This window comes from Gossypium hirsutum, chromosome D10, assembly GCF_007990345.1.
Source record: "Gossypium hirsutum isolate 1008001.06 chromosome D10, Gossypium_hirsutum_v2.1, whole genome shotgun sequence".
Classification (NCBI taxonomy): Eukaryota; Viridiplantae; Streptophyta; class Magnoliopsida; order Malvales; family Malvaceae; genus Gossypium; species Gossypium hirsutum.
In genome coordinates this window covers 9071169-9092998 of record NC_053446.1, presented here as the reverse complement: position 1 = coordinate 9092998, position 21830 = coordinate 9071169, and the positions used below count along the sequence as shown (strand labels likewise).

The 21830-nt window shown below is 32.3% G+C and overlaps 2 protein-coding genes across 3 annotated transcripts; both read right to left on the bottom strand.

The window, feature by feature from the left end:
* LOC107915300 (protein MAIN-LIKE 1-like) lies at positions 1 to 995 on the bottom strand. The gene is made up of 3 exons (XM_016844468.2): positions 343 to 995; positions 176 to 257; positions 1 to 78 (listed from the first exon to the last, which is right to left on the bottom strand). The coding sequence occupies exons 1-3, from the start codon at positions 993 to 995 to the stop codon at positions 1 to 3; spliced, it is 813 nt and encodes a 270-aa protein (XP_016699957.2).
* A 3126-nt stretch (positions 996 to 4121) lies between these two features.
* Positions 4122 to 9068, bottom strand: LOC107914161 (phospholipase D alpha 1). 2 transcript variants are annotated; one of them, XM_016842956.2, is made up of 4 exons: positions 8783 to 9068; positions 8520 to 8616; positions 5161 to 7060; positions 4122 to 4781 (listed from the first exon to the last, which is right to left on the bottom strand). In XM_016842956.2, exons 2-4 carry the CDS (start codon positions 8607 to 8609, stop codon positions 4348 to 4350), a joined length of 2424 nt encoding a protein of 807 aa, XP_016698445.1. In that variant the 5' UTR covers positions 8610 to 8616; positions 8783 to 9068; the 3' UTR covers positions 4122 to 4347.
* Between the last annotated feature and the right edge of the window lie 12762 nt (positions 9069 to 21830).

Here is a 21830-nt window from a genome sequence, read left to right as displayed (position 1 = left end):
TCATATGTGGGAATCAACGAGTGCGGACGAGGGTACAACATTTGTAATTTCCGGCCTCTGGTATGGCATCCATATAAACTGCATGAGTAATAACATTGTAACGAGTTAGACCGATAACATGTGAGTAATATATAGAAATAGAATAGATGTCATGAATATTAGAATAGTAGCTTACCCCTTCCCGGGCATGCTGTTCAATCCTGAGGCGGTATATCGGGACATCACACGACTTCCCGATGCCTAGACGGGTCGTCCACCTACAAAAAATAGTATAGGGTTAAGGGTTGGTAACATTACTCAATATATTATGACTACAAATAATGACAATTTATATTTTATCACCTGAGTGGCAGTGGATACAGATAGGGTTGGTAACTAACGCGTGCCAAAAACGGCATGCGATAAAGCGCCCAGGACTGCAACAGTATGAGGCATCCGCCGATGTCTTTAACATGCGGCTCTGTCGCCCGACAAAGCTCCCGATACAGCGTTGCTAGAACGGCGGAACCCCAGCTATACGACCTAGCAGTGGACAAATCAGCTAGCAGGGGCAAGTACGACAAATGCACACTGTCTTCGTTTGCATCAGGCATGAGTACTGCCCCTATCATATGCATGATGTACGCTCGAACAGCGCACATCAACTCACCTTCAGTGGCGGTCGCTGATAATTGTCCAATTTTGGCTTTTAGCCATGTAAATTTTATGCCGGAAAAATATTTATCACCGTCCTCTGGCGACTCTCTTAGGAGTTGATAACAAAGTGCAGCCAAATCGGTGAATGAAGATACTCCCGTTACGGGACTCCCATCAATTGGGAGCCCAAGCTGCATTGCAACATCCTCCAAGGTCACCGTGCACTCCCCGCAAGGAAAATGGAAAGTGTGGGTCTCCGAACGCCACCGCTCTACTAGCGCAGATAATAAATCAAAGTGCAAGTCGGAGGACCGGATCAATGCTACTGACCCAAATCCGGCTAGCTCCAGGTACGGCATCAATCGTGCATCCGGAGTACGGCATCAATCGTGCATCCAGAGCTATCTTTAAAACACTCACACGGCCCCTTAATACTCGGAACGAGTCCTGATAGTGTTAAATTACAGAAAAAATATTACGATAACATAATTTATTTGTATATATTGCGTATATCTTTTTTAAATAAATAGAACTCCTAATTAACAAATAATAAATCATACCGCGTTATTAGCCGTATCAGATATGTGTCTAATATCGCTTCGAATCAATCGAGCCATTGCGATGCCTGCAAGTTGAAAAAAAAGTTAGTAAAAAAATCTTACTTCGGCCATTTATTCGTATTTTTTTCTCCGCATTTTATTCCTTTAAAAAATATCATAATTTCTAATTTTATAATTTTACATTATTTCAGTGCATAATGTTTGAAATTTATTAATCTAGTGTGTTATTTAAATTAATTTGGTGTAAAAAAATAACCCTTACCCCTGCCCTTTGCTCGTATTATTTTCTCGATTTTTATTACTTTAAATAAAAATATATTATTCTTCTATTTTATTATTTTATATTATTTCAGTACATTTTCTTTGAAATATTTTGTATTAATTATTTCTAAATTTTAAAAAAGTTAGTAATACACTATTACTTCTGCCATTTGTTCGTATTTTTTTCTCCGTATTTTATTGCTTTAAAAAATATCATAAACTTAGTTTTTTTATAATTTTACATCATTTCAGTGCATAATGTTTGAAATTTATTAATTTAGTGTGTTAAGGGGGAAGAAAAGAAAATAATAAATAAGGAGGGATTAAAAGGTAATTAGCCACATATTGGTGCCGTCTTTTTATTCCCCTCCATCACCCTTTTTTTTCCCTCTATTATTTTGGTAAATAAACCCTTTCCCTTGCCCTTTGGTCGTATTATTATTTTCTCGATTTTTATTACTTTCAATAAAAATATATTATTTTCGTATTTTATTATTTTATATTATTTCAGTACATTTTGTTTCAATTATTTGTATAAATTATTTCTGAATTTTTTTAAAAAATTTACTAATACATTGTTATTTCCGCCATTTGTTCGTAATTTTTTATCCGCATTTTATTATTTTAAAAAATATCGTAATTTTTTATTTTATAATTTTACATTATTTCAATTTATTATGTTTGAAATTTATTACATGTACATTTTTCGCATTTTTTTCGCATTTTATTATTTTCGATAAATATACAATTCCCGTTTTTTCTTTTCGTATTTTATGTTTTCTTAAACATACTTCTTTGTCATTTTACTTTTAATGCTATTTTCCTAAAATTTTAATTTCAAATTCCTAAGTAAATGTCATAAAAAAATTCCCTAATCAACATACAATGTACATACCATTATTTTTTCATTCTAAATATATTTCATAAAATATATATGCTAAATAAAATAATAAAATAACTATAATGTACATAACATAAATTTTAAACACACAAATATTACAAAAAAAATTAAATTTATAAAAAAAAAATTACATTTTTTTTCTTTTTTTTCCTTCCTTCCCTCTTCTTCTTTTATTTTTTCTCTTCTCCTTTCCTTTTCTTTCCTTCTTTCTTTCCTTTTTCTTCTCCTTTCCTTTTCTTCTTCTTTATTTCTTTTTTTCTCTTCTCCTTTCCTTTTCTTTCCTTCTTTTTCTTTCTTTCCTCTCCTTCCTTTCTTTCTTTCTTTCTTTCTTTCCCTCTCCTTCTGCCCACCCCACCACCGACCCCCCTTTTTATGCATTGGTGCCACCAATGCCATTGGCGTGACCAGTGTCCCGTCACATCGATACAGATTTTTTTTGCAAGTTTTTTTGTTGTTTTTTATATATTTTGATAAATAAAAAAATATATTTTTTGGTAAATAAAAAAAAATTATAACATTTTGATTATTTTTTATTTTTTATTATAATATTTTTGTAGAAAACTAATTAATAGTGGAAAAGCTGGAGACACAAAAAATTGACGGTAGGAGTAGACTGAAAGGAGCAAAACAGGTGAGCACCACGTCTCCAATCACTGATGTTGAAAGCTGTACTTCACACACGCTTTCTACATTCTCAAATTAAAAGTCACCAACATCTAACTACGAACTTTCCTCTGTATGCAACCCGATAATGTCGTACATTTTGCCTGCAATAATGAAGTTAGGAAAAAATAATAGGAATTAAGATACCGACACCCTTTTTGTCTGCTCTTGTTATAAGATGATATATAATAATTTCTGTAATTAAAATTTGAAAGGGTCCATGCGTGTAAATAATCCATTTAATAGACTAGTACAACAATTGACCTTAGGATAGGGTAGGGTAGGTTCCACAATCAAATCTTGTATTCACATTTGCTTTTGAAAAGGAATGAAGGGAAACCAATAAGAAATCAATATTTGCAAGTCCATATATAAAATATTACAAAAAAGATTCTCCTCCATAATTTCTTTTGTTTAATTTTTGACAATTTTTCCGTCGACAATATCATTTACAAATGAGAATTCAGAACATTACATGACAGCTCTCAGCTTGTCCGATAATAGAAAGTACTAGTCCAGATGGCAAGTCCTATCCCTAGTTTTCTTGATTTTTATAAACGAGAATAAAAATAAATAACCATATATATATATTACTAATATTTAAAAAGAAGAAATCCATATATTAAACTTGTGGAGCGTAACATAATATGTGACCTTTGCACATATACTGTACCAAGGCCCAATCACAAATATGAAATGTTGAAGGCTTAGAATAAAATAAAATAATCGAGTGCATTCATTTGATTTTCTGGTTATCATGTGTAGAACTCAGAAGGCCTAGATACTTGGAATTTTGTGTAACGAGAACCTTGAGAAAGTTATGGATGAAGTTGCAGGACTAATCAGAAAATGATGCTTCAATTGAAAATAACAGAAGCAGGAGAGTTGAGTACCCCTGTTGCATAAGATACAAGATCAACAACGTAAGCAGACAATCTCATTCAGGCTATTACCAACCTGTTGTGATCAATGTCTTTACTTGACAACCAGTGAGCTAAGTTAAGAACTAGTCAGTAAAGCAGATCATGAAAAGTCTCTAACACAACAACCAAAAACTGCAGCTCAAATGCTTCCGCAAAGTGGTAACAACTAACAGATAATTAACAATAACCGCAGAACACATACACGGAGGCTACAAGTTTTATTATACCAGTCAGCACTAAAATCACAACACGGTATCACAGCTGACGGAAAAGCAATACCAACACAACACTGCAGCTCTGCAGACTATGACACAAGCACAAAAACAAGTTTTATTGTTACTACCAAAGCCAGTAACACCAAACTAGACAAGTTATTATTGCTTAAGAACAAAGTAAAGATCCCCTAAGTAGTGAGGATAGGTGGCAGATAATCAGATTTGGCACCAAGAACACGAGCCTTTGTGTCAGGGAAGAACTCGATGCCAGGCAATTCAGTGACAGATCCATCACTAGAAACACCGATGGGGTAGCGGAGTAGGTGTCCAGGCAAGTCTCGCTCAAGTGACTCACTTGAATAGAGATCCCAATATTTGTCAGCAACCTGATTCACCTTCCTGACACACTCTTCACTTTCTGGTGCGAGGAATGTGTCATCAAGCATGCCAAGGTGCTCATACCACAGTGACAAACGGAAACCATGGACCTGACCTCGTGCTGGTTCCCTTAATGATAAATGATATGGTTGATAGGCTCCCATGGCTATTTCAGAGTCTCTAGCACCATCCATGGATCGCTGGTTGATGTTGGCAGACCCAATTATTATGTATTCATCATCAACTGAAGAAAGCCAACCAAAGTTATATGAGATGTAGGTACTAAAGAGAAACATAAAAAAGAACTGAAGGGGAGCTCAGTGTTCAAAACAATTCGAATGAAAAAGCCTGTTAATTTTCATTATTTACAGCACCATGACCATTGCTCCTCCTTATACCACCTTACTTCAAAGGAAATTTTCCTCATGACCCAACCATATGGTGGATATATTCTGCAAAGGCTTGTATAATTTCAAAAAAAGAAAATGTCAACTTCAATGTCTCTGTCCCACTAGTGGTTCAAGGACCTACCAGATCCCCCCGGGCCGCCAAATTCAAAGCTAATATTCAATAACAGAAGCGAGGTGTGTGAATTAAATTTAAAAAAGGTATTCATCACCTACCAATCATCATTTTTGCATGAACATAGATCATGAAACGACGGGCCTCCTGAGCTCTGGCATAATCTGTATCAGGGTCTGGTCTTTCAGAAGGTTCATATTCTCCACTCTTCTTAACCTCTCGGTTCCCAAGGCAGAAAAATGTTAAATAGTTTCTGGGATTCTCGTCGCTACCCTTGGCTCTGAGAGCCTGAATGACATCCTTATACATCATGTCCATCGTCCTTCTCTGCCAATCTAATATTGCCTGAACTGAGGCACTCTCTGGGATTCCTTCTGGCCACATAGGGACAACAACATAAACTGTAAACCGTTCTCCTGCCTCGATCTTGCTAACAATTTTAAGTGAAAGTTCTTTGGGAATCAGATGCAAAGCATTAATATCCTCAGGCTTGATGTCATCAGGACTCCAGCCAAATGAGCTTCCGAGGAAATACTGATTTTCAATATAGATAAAATTCTTTGCTCGTCGTATAGCATTAATATAGGCATCCTGAATACTTCGGTCAATGATATTGTCCTTTCCACTCACAAGCCCAGCCCTGGCAGCATCTTCAGGTGTCTCAGGGAAACCAAAAGCAGCCCCACCATCAATTGATCTAAATAACTGTACATTCCAAGTTTCATGGTCATCAGGAAATGCAACTGGAGATGGGGGAATGATAACATCTTCAAGTTCCCTCAGCTGAAGAAGCACATCTTTACCGCCTTGTCTTCTCCATCTTTGCTCAAAATTGAACAAGACATCCCAGGCAATTGGCCCTTCAAGTCGGGAGTGGATATCGTGCCAAGGTTCCCTTGGTCCACCTTTGGTGATTGAAGCATCAGTGAAGTTTGGCTGATGGAAATCATCATGGTGAGCGGTGTCCAAGGTCCTGAACAGGGAATGGAAAGGTGTGTCATATCTCCCATCACAAAGATCAATACCTCCAACAAAGCTCACAATTCTCCTTTTCTCTGGATCTCCATTAGGCATTGCAGCATCCACTACAACAATCTTCTGGTGATGAGTGAACATTGTAGATATTTGTAATTCCTGCACAAAACTTCCACCATCATCTGGATTACGAGGGCATAAGACACAGTTGACATCAGTATCCTTGAAGAATTGTTCAGTTTCCTCATCATGGGTGGCCATTAACCCATCCTTCTTCAGCAATCCAACAGAAGTTCTATCATCCCAAACAAGCATATTAACCCTGACACCTTCACTTGCTTTCTTTTTCAGCAATTCACCAATAGTGATGTCACCCCCAGGCTTTGGCCTTCTTGAGTCTCTCACCAAACTGATCTCAGTATAAACAGACCAACCAGTAATGTAGATCATGTGTTTAGCGTTGGTGATAGCATCAAAAATATCTTCCCAGCATCTATGTGGCTCATAATTCTTGCCTCCAGCAAGAGGAATTTTAGGAACAAATCCGTCTGGGATATGAGCATCCTGGTACAGAGAAACTTTACACCCTTTTCTCTGCGGATAAAACGTATAGGGAACTCCAGGAAACTTACGACTTACGATACCACGGGCCCAGTTGCGGTCCTTTGTCACACCAAAATATTGAAGCTTCACATGGATTTTACCACCGCTTTTTATTGGATTCTTGTCTTCATCCAGGATTTCAACCCACCTATCCACTTCATCCCCTTCTGTAAGATCCTTAACAGGGACATATGCTCGTCCAATCAGAGTTGCTCCAATAGGATTGTCATCTTTGACAGTGAACACCACATTGGAAGCATTATGGGCACAGTAAATGTGGAAAGACTCAAACCACCTAGGGTTGGAAGTTTCATTTTCTATTGTTCTGGTTCGTCCAACTCTGGCCCTTTCAAGATCAATAGTTGCATAAATCTTTGGAACTCCTTTGCCAATGCCAATAGTCTCCTGAACATTTGCCACAAGCTGCAAGACAAATTTCATCCAGCAGTAACTTAAAGAACAGAAATGAGGTGACATGTTAACAATTCAAAGATTGAGAAGACAGTTAAAACAGAAAAACTCACCACTACATTGTGAAACGGGCTAATAATATTTCAGAACCAGTAAAGTAAACAAGACATAGAATAACGGAAATATTTGTCAAAATAAAAGGAGAGAATATATTCCAATAGCAAGAATGAAACAGAAGATGGAACCTTCCAATAAAAGGATAAATAAACCTTCCTATTACAATCTTCAAGAAATGTAACAGTCTATAAGCGTATATATGAGAAGAGTAAAAATAGCGTACAGGTGTTTATATTTATATGAAAGGAAAGAGTAAAATATAGCGACCAAAAGCATCAATGCAGGTATATGAGAGAAATGTTAAAGACAGGAGCAAATTGGCAGAAACTCAGTCTGCTGATTTCTACTCCAAAGAGATGGGGAAGTTAATGATTAATGGTTCCATTTTTTAAGAGCACTGATCATTGTCTAATTACTACAAGGTCTAAAATATGCTTGCTGCAAAGAAAAAAGTACTAGAAATAGGTATCAAATGCTTTTTCAAGGACAAACAGTCATTTATTTTATAAGCCCTGACCTGTGTCAATGAAGACGTATGTGACATATTTCAAAATCAAGAAAATGAATTTACAGAATTCTATTTCATTGCTATCCAATTAGTATTGCGTCCAACGCATATACATATGCGCACTTAAACAATCACACATATACATCTTCCTTTTCCACTTGCACAAAGGACTCTGCAACATGGTTAGTAGATTCAAACATTTTCCTCCCACATAACTACCCAGACCTCATGGATGTCCAAGTACAACAACCTAATCAAAAGAAACAGATCAAAGACAAAGACATGGATACACCCTTATTTCCTGACAACCTAAACAGTCTGGGAAAAAATGCTTGCTAAGAGCATCTCAAATAATTTTCTTTCTTTAGAATCACCCAAATAATCCCCATATATTTACAAAAAATCTGCTGTGTGACTGTTCAACAGTGAACCCATCTCCAAACACACTTGCTTTTAACTAGGAATAGTCTTCACTACTGGAGTTACTGAAAAGGAACATCTACAGAGCATTTTTCCAGGCCCCATTGATGGGATCCACAAAACAACGCCTAGATCTTATCTAATACTCCGACTTCTGGAGGGATCCATATATCCACACAAGTAATGTGAACATTCATAACTCAGATTATCCAAAAGGAAGAAAAAGGAGAAAAATCGATTATGTTTTCAAGATTAAGAAAAAAACGATCCATTACTGATCTTTTATGATAAAAACAACTTGGTTAACCTTAAAAAAAAAGAGCTAATTGGATAAGTCAACTAAACTAATCCAAAAAAAGAGACCCAAAAAGCAAAAATATAAAAAAGAGGTAAGCAATGATCCTGATCTAGCATAAGAATTTATACCTTGCCGAAGAAGTTTCCACCTCCATCATGAAGCCTATCAACTTCATAGATCGTAGCATGTAAAGTCCCATGGAGCAAAGTTTCCTCCATTTCTCAACTAAAAGAAAGAGAAAAGAAAGTTAATTCAACTAAGACAGAGAGATATTAACATAAGATAAACTCCAAAAGAAGAGTGGGAAACAGAGAAGATAAGTTCTTTAAAAAAAAAAAGCTTGCGAAGCAGAGAAATGAGCAAAGAAAAAAGGTAGATTCAAAAAATATACCCAAGCTTAAATCAGAAGAGATCTTGATCTGAGGATATCAAAGCAGCAGTGAAAGTGAGCTGTCCTTGATTTTCTCTTTATGTAAGGGATTTATATACGCAAAATACGCGTATCTAGTTTTGTAAAAATGGATATATAAATTATGGCTGCAACGTGGTGGCCGTGGGCAGACTAAAAGGAAAATTACTGACGGGAAAGAGACCCGGAAAATCAGCCCCTTAAATGGTTCCGCGTGGAGCCGAGTGGATCAGGGACTACGAAAGATTTTTTTTATAGGGACTGAATTACATAAAATCCCGATTTTTTCAATTCAATTTCAACTTTCTCTCTCACATTTTCAAATTTCTTTTAATTCCCTATTAATTTCTCACTCAAATTTTATTTCTCTCTCAACTCTTTTTTTATTTATTAAAATTATATTAAGATTTTCGTAAAATATTTTTCTATTACAATTTATTTCATGTTTTTAGAAATTAGCAATGGAAAATTTTCTAATATGTTTAAATGGCAAACATATTTTGGCCGATCAATTGCAAATGACAATTTTTTGGTTATATTTAATCTAATTTAATTTAAATACTTTCTTATTATATTGGAATTTAATATTTTGTATTTTTTATATATAGCCGGAAGATCAAATTTTGGAGACGTATATTTGTAATCTAAGAAAAACCTCAAAAAAATCATTTTTGAAGCTCGATCTATTCAGTCCCTAATTGGTAAGCATTTTCAAGTCATTTTCTTGTAATTTTTATGTTTTTGAGGTCATGGGAGCTTGATTTTGCTATCCCATGCACCAATTTGCAAAACTATTGAAGTTTTTGATAGCTTCCAATTTTTATTTCTTGAATAAATTGGTGTTAATTGATATATTTTAAGCTTAGATTATGAAAAGGACTAAATTATAATGTTTGGTTGTTAGTTTTGTACATAAGGACTAAAGTGAATAAATTGTGAAATTGATGTGAAATTCAGTAATAATAGATAGTAAAGAGTCCCTAAGGGATGTAATTGAAATCGATTTTAACATTGAGCCTAAAAATTAAAAGATATAGTTATTCTGATTTTAAGAACTAAATTAAATAAAATGTAAAACTTTGGTGATATCAAAAAATGAAGTTTCATAGGTTCATTCATATCATGATATAATGTATAAATGTTTAATATTAATGAATTGAATGGAATAATTGTCTAGATCGAAAATTGGATCAAATCAGTGATAATTAGGGAAAAGAAAAAAATTGTAGATTAGTCCCTATGTTTCAACTTGTTTGTTGTTTTTTCTAGGTAAGTTCATATGGTGTTTGTTTATCTAGATTGTTGTGTAATTGGTTTGTAATTATATGTGTTTGGTTGTGAATTGGTTCAAAAGGTGATATTTGGACTAAATTGAAAAGTAATGTTAATTTTTGTAATAGATGATCGTTTGAACTCAATAAAGGTTAGGATACGATTGACATACCAATAGGGTCTTGTGCTTACATGTAACACAGGTTTAGCTCGGACGAGTAACCTAATGTCGTTTTAAAGGTTTAGCTCGAACGGGTAACCTGACATGTATATATACTCAACTTGGACAAGTAATCGGAAGTGTCGTTATAAAAGTTTAGCTTGAACGGGTAATCTGACACGAATATATTTAGCTCGAATGAGCAACTGGTGTGGTATAGTTACCTGTGTATCCAAGTTTGTTTATAAGGGTGCATCAAACAATACAATTCATATGAAATGAGAAATTGAAATGAGATATAATGACCTTGATGTTCATGTAAAGAAATGTTGAATTGAACTTGAGTACTGTATTGGAGTAATGTCATGAACATGTATATGATTACATTATCCTTTGATTGAATGATATTGAAAATTTATTGTACAAAATGATATGAATTGGTATGATAAGTGATTAAGTTTTTGCATGGTTTGATTACATGTTAAAGCTCATCTTATTGATATTTTGGTTTACCATGTTTAGCCAAACTATGCCAATTTGTGGTGGCTTATTGTATTTAATTGAAAGATAATGTAAGTTTTTGTTTAATGCCTATGAACTTACTAAGCATCTTATATGCTTACCCTGTTTGTTCTTCCATTTTCCTTGTAGATCATCACTTTGCGTGTAACACCCCAATTCTAGCGGGTTCAAGGTTTTAGCGCATAACATCAAATTAGTTTGTGTGGCGAAGTAATATCTGCCCAAGTATCTCTTCTGGTGAACAGGTTGGGCGTATTTCAATCAAAGTGTAAGTGAATAATGGTGGTTTGTAAGATTACTATGTTAGTTGGAATAGGATGTCCACCAAGTAAAAAGGTAATTATGGAATGCATTCACGCCAAAAGTGTAGTGTGCCCTGTTTGTCTGAAGCACTGTACAAGTTAAGATACAAGGTAATTGAGTTAGGAACCAACTGGATAGACTAACCAGATAATTAAAATATTAGACTTTCATTAATTCTTTTCTCAAATGTTGTAGACCATTAGTGAAGACAATTCTAAAAGAATAAGACACATGTCAAATTCCACAATGGGGATAAAGGTCTTATATATATATTCGTATGTGGGCTTGAGAAAAAGAGTTCTTCATTTTTGTTCCATTAAAAATTATGTTGTTGATACTCTTTGAAGTTGAGTATAGTTCTCTCTCGTTAAGCTAAAACTGAGAATCTGATTTCAAGCAAAAGATGATCCCATTCCTGGTGGTTGTTGCTATTTGCATGTCAAATGTTAGGTCTGGAGGTAGTTGTTGTGTGTGAGTATCAGGTAAGTTTCTATGAGGACTCTTGCATGTATATTGTTCATATCAAGATATATATATTTGTAGCAAATAGTTCAAATCATGAAGCTAAAACATGAAAAGTATAGCATGAAAATGTTATGTTATGTTATGTTATGTTATGTTATGTTATGTTATGTTATGAATGCAATTATATAGAATCTGATAAGTTCAATCATGAAATGAATGGTGCATGAGTACTATGATGTCGAAGTATGGTTGTGTAAGTCTATATGAAGTAAATGTTATGAGGTATGTGCTAGTTTGGGTGTATGTTAATGGATTAATGTGTTGAGTTCATATTGTGTCATTGTATAAAGAGTCTGTAAGGTGGGTTTGTGTCTGGTCACTATGGTGGTAAATGATGGGTCCGTTGGGACAATAAACACGAAATCTAAAAGAAAAAGTCCATGGTCATGACATCCTCTAAAAAGGAATTAAAGGATGGTAATTTCCCTTGAGGTTTCTTGCGTGTCCCAAGCGATGATGGACAAACCTCACGGAAACGAGTTTAGTGTAACAAGTTAGGATTTTAGATGAAAATCTATTGTAATTGATTTTCTCTATTTATTGTTGTTTTCTATTTCTCCGTTAAAGTATAGTGGCGTTGTACAAAGTTTAAGTCATGATGCTATGTTTAATCTATCCAATGAAAGTAGAGGACATTAGGATAAGATGTATGGGATAAGCCCATCTACTTGAGACATAAACTTTGCCCTCTCTTTTATTAGTTTGTGTTTTCTCATTTGGCATAATGAAATTATTATTATTATTTTTAAATTACAAATACTATTTAACACTAAAAGAGAACTTAATATCCATAACTGTTGGAATACCCTAAAGCAAAACATATTCTAAAAAATAAATGTTAAATCTAGTTATTTTGGTAATTAATTAAATTTTCACTATATTTAAATAAAAACCTAAATTTTAAGTGAAAATTAAATGAATTTTTTAAAAATATTGTTATTTAGTAAGTAAATTTGAAAAAAGAAATCTAATAATAATAATAATAAGCTATAGTATATTTTTTAAGCCGTTGGGTAGGTTTTTCTAAGAAGACATTATTTTTTCTAAATTATATAAACGTTATAAGTGGCTTTTTTTTTTTGGTATAAGAAAAAGCAAAAGGCCAAAGCTAAATTGCCTTGTTTATTTTATTGTACACGACTTTAGTTTTCTTTTTTTAATGCAATTGCGCACATTTAAAAAAATAAATAAATTTAGTTGTTTTATATAATAAAGTTATCTTAGAGGCCCCACAATCAATTTTACAAAATTTCTTTATAAAAAATTTATTTATATAAATAAAAATTTGAATACAAACAAATAGTTTTATATAAAAATAAATTAAAATTTTCCACCCACTAAAATATAAAAATTCCTACCCCTTTTATTTTCTTTAAATATTTATCACTTTTAGTTAAACTTCTTTTATGCTCTCTTTCTAGAATTTTTACAAAATATATGATCCATCTTTTAGGCTAAAATATCAAAAAAAGCTAATTATTTTTAAAATTTACCGAAATGGGCCTAATATTTTTTTATTTACCGGAATGGGCCCTTTTCCCCTAAATCGCGCCCACGTTAGCGCGATGTCAGGGGATATGTCAACAAATCGCATCCACGTCAGCGCAATTTACTGACATGGGAACAAAGCGCAGCCTTGAAAGCGCGACTTGTGTCCACATCAGCAAAGTGCGCTGACGTGGACGCGATTTCGCGGTGTTTCCCACGTTAGGTTTTTTAGAGTTTTCCGGATTTTTAGGGCTTCGGAGAGAAATTAATTAATTAATTAAAATTAAATTACGTGGACGCGAAAAATTTGTTAAATCGCGCCCTCCTGGACGCGCTTTTGCTACAGTTGGTCCTGGAAGAAATAATTTCGATTTGACATTTCTAAGCAAATAGTATAAAATCGCTTCTACCACGATGCTTTATGAGAAGAATTTGTTAAATTGCGCCCACGTTGACGCGCTTTGCTGACGTGGAGGAGCATGCATATTCCGGATATTGCATTCCAATACCTGATCTACAGACTTTTATAACAAATAATAAATTAATAATTATCTAAAAATACATAAATAAAAAATTCTTAAATAATATTTAAAAATTATATTTAACGCTTACCATTTTCATTTGTTCCACCGATATGTGATGATTATCAAGACGAGTCAATTATCCGACCATTGATGAAATCGTACAAAATTTTACGGTATAAAATTTTTTTTAAAAAAATATTTTTTTTAAATTATTTAAAAATAGGGGTTTAAGAGAATTTTAAGAACTTAAGAGCAAATTGAAATTAAATATGGATTTGAGAGAAATTTTGAAGGAATTTGAGAGCAAATTGAGAGCAAATTGAGAAGAAATTTGAGAGAGAATTAGCTTATGAAAAAAAAAAGAAAGGGGTGGGGGTATTTATAGTTTTTTTTTACCGTTGGGAGGGGGCAACGGTTAAAAATTTGACCGTTGCACTGTTCACGCGCGGGTCAGATCGCGGCCACGTCAGCGCACTTTACTGACGTGGACACAAATCGCGCTCCAGAGGACGCGATTTGTTGACATGTCAGCAAAGCGCGCTGACATGGCCGCGATTTCCTGGAACGTCCCCTAACATCGCGCTGACGTGGACGCGATTTCGGGAAAAAAGGCCCATTCTGGTAAATAATAAAATACTGGGCCCATTTCGGTAAATTGCCCCATCTTTTAATCTTTTAATCTTTTTGAGTGAATCTCCTTAGGATAGTGATGGATTAATTTCTAAAAAATTAAGATAGTGATTTTGCTTGTGATAAATTAAAGTTTTTCATGCAAAATTAAGTTTTTATTGATTGGATTATTTTGAGATATTGATTTTGTATGATATTCTTAGTATCTATTGGAAAAATTGTAATTTATGGGAATTTTGAGACATATTTTCAATATGTAAACATGGAGAATTGAATCATAAAATTATGGTTTCATAATCTACTCTATGAGACCTTTATAAGGATATATCATATGCTCAAAATGGTTGAGTGATAAATGAGAAATTGATACTCAAAGTAAGCTACTTGTAAATATTTGTTTAGAAAAAAAAACAAAACTTAGATCCCAATTGTGTTAAATACCAAGTATGAGATATGTATATATACGAGAATCTACTTAAAAAGTGATTGAATGATTAAGTTTGAAACTTTATCTTGCATGCAAAGGGGTTCAAGTCCAAAATGAGCTTGTGGATATTTTAGCCCAACATGAAATTTATTTTTTTCAACAAATATGTAAAAAATCTTATATAAAAGGACATATATCTTGATTTTATTTTATTCTAAAAAATTTGATTTGATTGTCTTTTAATGTAGATTTTGTCTCCTTATACATGAATATTTCCAAAATTCCTCCAATTTGAATGCCTATAAAAGGCTAAGGTTTCTTCAGAATTTTTTGCTCAATCTCACTCTCTCTCATACCGAGATTATTTTCTCTCCAAAATTTTTCTCTTTTCCTCTCCATATTTTCCAACATTCGGTGATAGAAAAAGGTATTGTTTGTTCGTTGATCACTATAGAGGTGCTACTGCTTCGACCATCGTGTTGTTGTATGCTGGGAGACATTCGACCAATATTTCTCTAAGTACTGTAGGAGCGACCGAATCTGTCTTAAGGAAACTGTGTAAAATAAGCCTTAACATCTAGTAAAACTCATTTCTTCTTTTTTATTTCTCTTTTTTGTTATGTTATTTATTGGTTTTTTCATATCTGATAATTTAAATATAAATTATTGAAATTATTTTATTATATATATTTATTTATATTTATATATTTTTATTCGCTAACGTGTTTTGTCCAATAGTATATTAATTAGGATTTAATGTCTTTATATTCTTATATTCTTGAATATTGAATAGAAATTTAACATTTTTGTTTAGAAATGATTGTTAATAATATGATTATTGCAACTATTAAGTTTGACATATTATATTCTCAATTAAGTGATTTTTTTCGGTAAAGAAATTATATTTTATTCTTAACCACCAACGGTGAATTGCAAATTCCTTTCAATTCAAAGGATAAAAATGATATGAATAGAATATCAAATAATTTTAAATATTGTATAAATTTATACTAAAAAAACCTAATTAAATTAATTTTTTTATCTTAATTATTGATTAGAAGATTTAGTTTGTATGAATCGTTATTGATTTAATACTAATAATATGCTTGATTTTATGAAAATTTCATGTATTTAAGATTTAGATTTATTTAATTACTATTTTAATAATTTTATAATATTTTTATGTTTACATATATTATATATTGATTTATCAAGTGCAAAAATTATATATCAATTTAGATATTTTAATTTTTTTAAATTTGACCCCACAATTAAATGATAAATATAAAACAATGTCATATAAGTGATTAAGTTAATGGTATATGAACACCAAAACAAAATAATAAAAATTCCATATATACAATTCCACCAAATAAAAAAATTAAATTATATTACACATTAATTTAAAATTTATGTATAATTTTATAATTTATCTCTATTTTTTAAATTTTGCAATAGATTTTGTTTAATATCATATTTTTTAAATATGAGATTAAAAACATGTCAATTTTTAATTATTTATTTTTAATTTTTAAAAATATTATAATTTCATTGAAAATTATGTTTAAATATTCGAAAGAAAAAACGGCAGGATTGATGAGATGACAAGAGTCTCTCTTACCTTAATTAATGGTCTAGAGTTCGATCCTTAGCTTAGATATGGAACAACTTTAAAATTTGTAGCCGGCGTCTACCCCTTAATAGAAAACAAAATGATAGAAAGAGAAATTAGTAAGACAATACGTATCACATTATTTATGTAAAAAAAATTAAAAAGCAAATACTAATATATGGAATAACAGTCTTTTTAATACTTTCTCATCTTATTAAAAGTTCCCAATGAATCAAATAATTTTACTGTATTTATATTATTGGTCTGATGGTTCCTAGAATTTAACTATTGCAATGAACAAGAGCAAGGTTTTACTACTGTATTTATAATGTTGCTTTTGTCTGTATTTTTATGGCAATGGTCTGATATTTCCTACAATTTAACTATTGCAATAAATAAGAAGAAAGGGGTAAATCCCATTGAGCAATCTTTGATTGAAGCCTTGATGTACATATAGTTAACTATATGGTGAAAGTGTCTCACAAGTCCTTTTATCATACAAATTTTATCAAATTAGTTCTTTCACTATTAAAAAATAATTACCATCAGATTTTAATAGTATAAAAATTAAATTAGCTAATCTAATAGTAAAATAATTAATTTATTTCAAATGACCTGTAAAATATTTTCCAGGTTAGTGAGGGATTATAAATTTGTTTTTGCAACTAAAACACAATGACACATTGTGTGATCCTAATAAAGGATTGCTTTTTTATAGGAAAGACTACTTGTTTGCCCTCTTTTGGCTTAGTGTTAAATTTGATTCATTATTATATTTTTTTATCGTTTCAGCGCACTCGAATTCACGTCTTTTTATATTGACAACAATAGATATGTCAATCGAACTAATATTAAATCGACCAAATTATAGTAATTTTATAACACTATGAAGAACATTAAAACGCTGAATTACAATAATAATGATATCTATTTATTTCTCTCCATAATTACAGATCTCTTTTACTTAATATATATTTTTAATAGTAATTTGAATACCAATTATTATAGTTTGTTTTTTCCTCAGAATTTTAAAATAAATTAATTAGAATTAAATTAAAAATAATATCGATATTATTTTATTGGTATCTAAAATTCTATACTCCAGGATGATACTAATAAATTATTCCTAATATTAAATAACGGATGGAATGTTATTTTATTTTATTTTACCAAGAACTGATCAAATGTTGAAGAGAGATATTAAAATATATATATAAACGATCCATTCACACAATCCCATGCGCCATCAATCACTCATACAAATAATATTGATGTAAACAACTTAAAATATAATTTATTATTTGTAACGATTTGGTTTAGATTGTTGAATAGTTTTATATTTTTATAAAATATTATTTTCACATTCAATCTCATTTTTATAATATTACAGTTTTTTTATAAATAAATTAAATCGTTGAAATTTTTTTATATAAAATAAATAGTTACTCAACTTTACATCAAAATATAGATCATGAAAACAATTATAAAATTATATAAAACTAGGTTGATTTTACATTGATGTAAGTCTATTTCCTTAAGTAATGACAAGATCTTTGTCGAAGGGATATTCTTAAGTAAATAGACAAGTCATGTTTTTTAAATCAGATTGGTGATCAAACCGATCAAATTACCAATTCATCGATTCAAATTACCAGTTTTTTAAAAAATTTCAAAAATAAAAAATAAAAGAATTTAAAAATCGTGATTCAACTAATTTTTTACCTAATTCAACTGATCAATCTCATTCCGGATTAATATCTCGACCGATTTATAATCCAATCAATCTGATTTGGTTGCAATCACATTGTAAACAACATAAGTTCATAAAAGATGAAAAGGAAAAAAATATTTTTTAAAAAGAAAATAAAATTCACAAGATAGTAGTTTTTTTAGGAAAAGTTGGTGACTGGTACACGTGGTGGGCTAAATTCAAAAAGCAGCTGAGAAATTTTAAAAAGAAAATGTAGAGAAAAGTTTCCCATTGGCGTATAAAAGAATGATTGCCGACAGAAGTGTGAAGATCCAAGGCTGCCCCAAAACTTCTTCTGCTTGTCTTGGCACTGACAAAATGAAATCCAATGGTTGTTAGGAGCATAGTAGTCCCATCATGGCCGTTGAATGGCAAGATAAAGTTAGGCTACATCAAGGGCCAGCTTTTAAATGTTAAATGCCACATGCTCCCCTAATATTTATACATTACATTAATATACAAAAACATATTATCAATTATTAAATTCCATCAATCAACCTTTAATTATTTTTGTTTTCAGTGGCATCACCACATTTCTTATTTTTTATATTTTTATTTTTAAATTAAAATTTTAAAATTCAGGCCTAATACTGTTAAAATTATTTTATTAAATTCAAGTTCATTATAAAGTCATTTTTCTTAAATTATAGGTTTATTAAGTGAGTATTTTTTATTTTAAAATATCATACCAATAAATTTAACAAAAAAACTTTAACAGTGTTAACAATTGGATATGAATTTCTATTTATAAAAAATAGAGTGAATAAATTTCTAAATTTATAAAAAATATAAACTTATGACGTATTTTAACCTAATACTCAACATACAAAACTCATATATACTTTTATTTTTGTGGGTGCTTGGAATTTAAGTTTAAGGGTAATGTATTTGTACTTAATAATTCTGTAGTATTACGAGTGCTTAAGCTTTCTATGTATCTCTTTGGTGGGATTAAAATCAGAGGTCATCGAGTTGTTGATATTCTTTGTAGAGCTAATGACTTCTGGTAACATCGAGGACAACGAAGATTGTCCGTCAGGTTGTCGGAATACTATAAAAGTTTGGTTTAAGGACAAAGGGGGAGATAGCGCAGAAATACTAATTGACTCGGAACCGGCCACTACTGTCTCATGGAAAGATATGTTATTGGTTAACTCCTTTGAATTTGAAAATGAATCTAGGGAAAAATATGAGGAAATTTTTTATTTTATCAAAGGGGACTTCACTAAATCATTCGTTAATGGAATTCATGTAATTGCTTTTTTAGGTCAGGTTTAGAACTATTTGTTGAAGGACATGGAAACCACAGTTGTGGTTAAGCTTCTGGGACGCAACGCCAGTTATAATATTCTACAAAATAGGGTCTCGAGTTTGTGGTGTCCCTCAAAACCGTTCCAACTTATGGATGTGGAAAATCGATATTATTTTGCAAAATTTCATTGCATAGAAGATTATGAAAAATGAAAAAGTTCTTACTCAAGGATAATGTCTATGAAACCAACTAAAAATATGACAAAAGGCAAGTGCACCTATCGATAAATAGTATAGCTACGGTGAGCAAAGATATCATTCCCACAAGGACTAAAAGTACCAGTAATTACCATCTTTTTATTATTTAACTGACAAATTGAAGTGATTGAATTAAACTAAAATTAACTTAATTAATTAATTAAGAACTTGGCAAAGAACAAATAAGGAAAATAATCGAATAATAACCAAGAAGCGAAATAATACCTAGGAAGGAATCCACCTAGACTACATCTGTCATTATCAATCTGAATTGTTTATTTACTTAGTACCTTGATCCGTAGAAATCCCTAAATTATGTTAATATATCTCTTCAAGACTAAAAGCAACTCACTTTAGATTGATTAATTGAAGTTTCTTTCTAATTAAAACTCCTATTATTGCATTAACCCGATCTATGAATTCCCCTATTAGATTTGACTCTAATCTAGTAGATTTATATCGTCTTATTTCTAGGATTGCATGCAACTCCACTCAATTATGCTGATCTACTCTTAAACAGGGTCTATTCCTTATCTGAATTAAGCACATCAAAAATGAATTAATAATCCAGAAATATTAAATCAAAAATTAAACACACATAACTAAGAACAAGATTCAACTATTTATTGTGTAAAACATAAATTAAAAGATATAATTCATCATAGGGTTCATCTCCCCTAGGTATTTAGAAAATTAGTTTATAATCACGAATAAAAACATCTCAAAGTCAGCAGAATCACAAGAAATAAAGAAACTCATAAAAAAACTTTAAAGAAATTAAAAGGAGATCTTTAATCTTGATAGAAATCTGGTTCAGAGCTGACTTCAATGGTGTTTCCCGAGTTGTTTTCTTCAATATTCTCTAACGGCTCTATTTTCTCTTCATATATTTGGTATTTATAGATCTTAAAATGTCCGAATAACCTCAAAATTATGTTTTTTCGCATGTCCGAAATACAATTCGCGAAATCGACACGGTCTGGCACATGACTGTGTAGCAGCCCATGTGGCTCACACGATCGTGTGTCTAGCCCATGTGGGAAGGCCCAGCTCGTGTGGCTCTTGAAATCTACTCCAATTGTCCGATTTTTGCTCCATTTTTACTCGTTTTGCTCCCAAACGCTCTCCTAAACATAGAAACATGAATTTAAAAGATTAGGAGCATAAAATTCACCATTTGCATCGATTAATCACCCAAAAACGCATTAAGAACAAGATTAAAATATGTTACTTTTGACACTTATTAAAAGACCTTGGATCGTATTCGGCCAATATCTTACGATTCAACCGTGGACATTGGTATTTAACCCATATCAATCCTTTCCGTTTTTTGTTATGGCATGGATCCAAATGCCAGACCTTCCCGGGTATCTATACAATAAAAAGATTCTGGAGGAGATTGGCGGGTTAATAGGGAAGGTCACTAAACTTAACATCAATACTGATAATGGACTTAGGGGATGGTTTGCTAGAATGGCAATATTCGTAAATTTGGATAAGCTATTAATCTCCAAAATTCTGATCAATGGCAATCTACAAAGAATTGAGTATGAATTTTTATCGTCTATTTGCTTCTCTTGCGGGCGATACGGTCATGTTAAGGAACTTTGCCCAATATCGGCGGGTGACAAGGATTTAACTGGAGAAAATGAGAAGGCGAAAATGGCGGAATCGACAGTTGGAGTTACGGTGGAAGACACGACCGAGTTTGGTCCTTGGATGGTCGTCAAAGGAGTTCTCGCCAGAGTTCGAAGGAATTTCGCAAAACGACTGCTAAAAATCCGGTTAGTATTGAAGGAAGGTCTAGATTTAGGGCTTTAATTTTGGGAGTTAATGAAAAGGGGAAAGGGAAGATATGGAGGCGAATATTTCGGGGATTCATTTTAGGAAGGGAGATTTCCTTAAAAAGGTTGAATGAGAAGCCGATGGAAAAATAAGGGATGAGGTTGTCGGGCCGGAGAAAGATGAAGGGGGAGTAAGCAAGTTGGGTCATGAAAGCAAAGTTGGGCTTGGAAAACAGGCCGAATATTTGGATGGCACTTCTAATGGAGCTGGGTCGTCTAAAGTGGTTGGACTGCAATTGGGCTCATTGAAATATTTGGGAGTTGTTGCTGGAAATAATTCAGTTGGGAAACGGGCCTTAGGTGCTGATGGGCGGGTCTCTTTCTGTTCTGGGCCGTATGTTGGAAGTAATATAATGGATAAAAGTGTGTCAAGCCCAGTTGAGAATAAAATGGATAAAAGAGTGAGCTTCTGAAATCTGTATATGCTGAAATCTGTATTTGGTAAAGGTTTTTATGGAATTATT